The following is a 2,207-nucleotide window of genomic DNA, read 5'->3' on the forward strand; positions in this document are numbered from 1 at the left end:
GACTATATTCTCCCAGTATTACACCTTTTTACACCTCCCTTTCTTCATGTGTTCAATACTTTTTTCCCTGTGCCATTCCACATTATTACAAATAACTTCATTTCTGGACATTTATGGTTTGATTTCTTTGTATGTATGGATCACTTGGGTTGTTACTGACATCTGGTGAAAATTTCATGTCATTAGCACCTCTAGTAATATATTTACTGAGAAAAATGGTGACGTGTTCAATACTTATTTTACCTGCTGTATACAGTGAGGGATGTACTGCAGGAGGATTAACCCCTGCAATACTCTTCATGCTGTATTCATTTATTAACCTGAGCTGTTTCTGTTGTTTTAGGACACGGGATGATTGTGGAGGTGCATCCAGACCTTGAGCACTGGGGGAGAAGACTAATGGCCTTTGTATCAGAAAATGAGACGGAGCCAAAGAACTGCTCGGAACCAGGTAAGCACTCGTATGCAAAACTGTATTTTTTTCTACAAGTCAGTAACTAGCAAAGCCCTCAGCCTCAGATGAGTTTAGTTTAAGTACAGACTGGAAATCTTCAAATTAACTAAACTTTCTGAGACCTGAGGTTTCAGAGCTCCATTTCCCTCCATTTTAAATTTAAAGCGTGTGGTTTGAGTTACAAAACAAAAAGCACATTACTCAAATGGATTATTCAGAATTTAAATGAGCCAGGTATGTTTTAACTGATTACACTTTGCTGTTGAACCAAAACTGAACCACTGTGAAACTGAGTGAAGTGGCTGCTGTTAGAAAAAAAAGATCACGTTTCAATCCTGTGTGTTTTTGTTTGGCTCTATAAATGTTGAGCAGCTATCTGCACCTCTGTTGTTTTTAAAATGTTAGAATATTGAACTGCAAACCAGTCAGATTTTGTCTATAATTCTCCAGGTAATGTGAGAAAATACAAGTAAAGATTTTAATGTTAAGAAAAGCTATTTTTTTGTAACTTATGAGGAAAACGAATCACTTGTTTGGTCCATTTCAGTTGGCCTCTAAGCTTTTATTAGTTACAGCCTGATTACAGCTTCACCTTATCCGTTTAGTTACAAAAACCATTTCATTGTTTATTTTAAAACAAATGAAAGTAATTTGCTCCATTTATTTTGATCTATTCAGTGTGCGTTGCCAATGCAATGCACACTATTATGATTCGTTTCCCATCCAAGTTATCTCAACTTTGCCATGTTTCTCCTCCTGCATACTTTGTCCTAGAGCTGCCATTGTAATATATCTGTAAATCCCCTGTGCCAAATGATGGCTATGTCTTTTGGTGCCTGTACAACTTATCGTTTTTGAAATATTAATGTTTAAACTTTATTCCCAATTCATATAATGGGAGTCAATGGGGCCTTGTAATGGTCCAATACTGCCCCCAGCTGTACTCAACTTGGTACTGCACCATAGTTTTTAATATTTAATCTCAATAGTTCAGTGTTTACAATACTAAAATGATTGTATTTTGATGTTTTACTATAATATTGTCTTAATACTGCTCTATTGTTATATTATGCATTTTTGTGTCAATAATTGTATTGGCAATGTGGCCTCTTTCTGCACACATACAAACCAACCCCTGCCACCACACTCTGCCACAGCTCCATTGGTCTAATGGTCTATGTCATGGACTTTCATGTGGGAGATCAGGGTTTAAAACCCAGCTAAAACAACTTTAACAAAAAATCACCTCCAACTTCATATTGTCACACAATTACCTTAATTACAAACACCTGCTGACGTGACAGGCACAAGCTGGTATAGAAAACACATTTGAACTTGGTCAAAGCTCATTCTGCAAGTCCAATGCTGCAGGCAAAGCCATGCTGCAATGACATGCTACATGGCAATGCACACTTGTTTTTACATCGTAAAAACCCATGTCTAGTTGTTCTCGTGATCTGACGAGCTTGACCAGTTTTGTTTTTCCTCCTCAGTCACATGTGACTCAGAATAACGGTACAGCTGCCAGGGCAGAGTCAAGTCCTTTAACTTCAGTTTTATTAACAGACACACAAATCATTTTTGTTGTTCGTTGACTGTAGTTTTAGGGACTGAAATTTCCCCTTAATAATTTCCTTAAGTTTAATAAATTAATTTTTAAAGGGATCTTCTAAAAAGTAAAACAAGCACTTTTATTTTATTGGACTTTTTGACTTTAGATTTCCACTGAAATGTTTTCTGCACCAAACATTTC

General features: G+C 36.4%; 1 protein-coding gene across 3 annotated transcripts in view; it reads left to right on the forward strand.

Moving 5' to 3' along the window:
- slc24a4b (solute carrier family 24 member 4b) overlaps positions 1-2,207 on the forward strand; it is a 30,602-nt gene that overhangs the window by 2,259 nt on the left and 26,136 nt on the right. For all 3 annotated transcript variants that reach the window (XM_014022258.1, XM_014022259.1, XM_014022260.1), the window contains exon 2: positions 344-451. In XM_014022258.1, the coding sequence (XP_013877712.1) occupies positions 344-451 (108 nt within the window). The remainder of the gene's footprint in view (positions 1-343; positions 452-2,207) is intronic.

The sequence above is a fragment of the Austrofundulus limnaeus genome, unplaced genomic scaffold (genome assembly GCF_001266775.1).
Source record: "Austrofundulus limnaeus strain Quisiro unplaced genomic scaffold, Austrofundulus_limnaeus-1.0 Scaffold321, whole genome shotgun sequence".
NCBI lineage: Eukaryota > Metazoa > Chordata > Actinopteri > Cyprinodontiformes > Rivulidae > Austrofundulus > Austrofundulus limnaeus.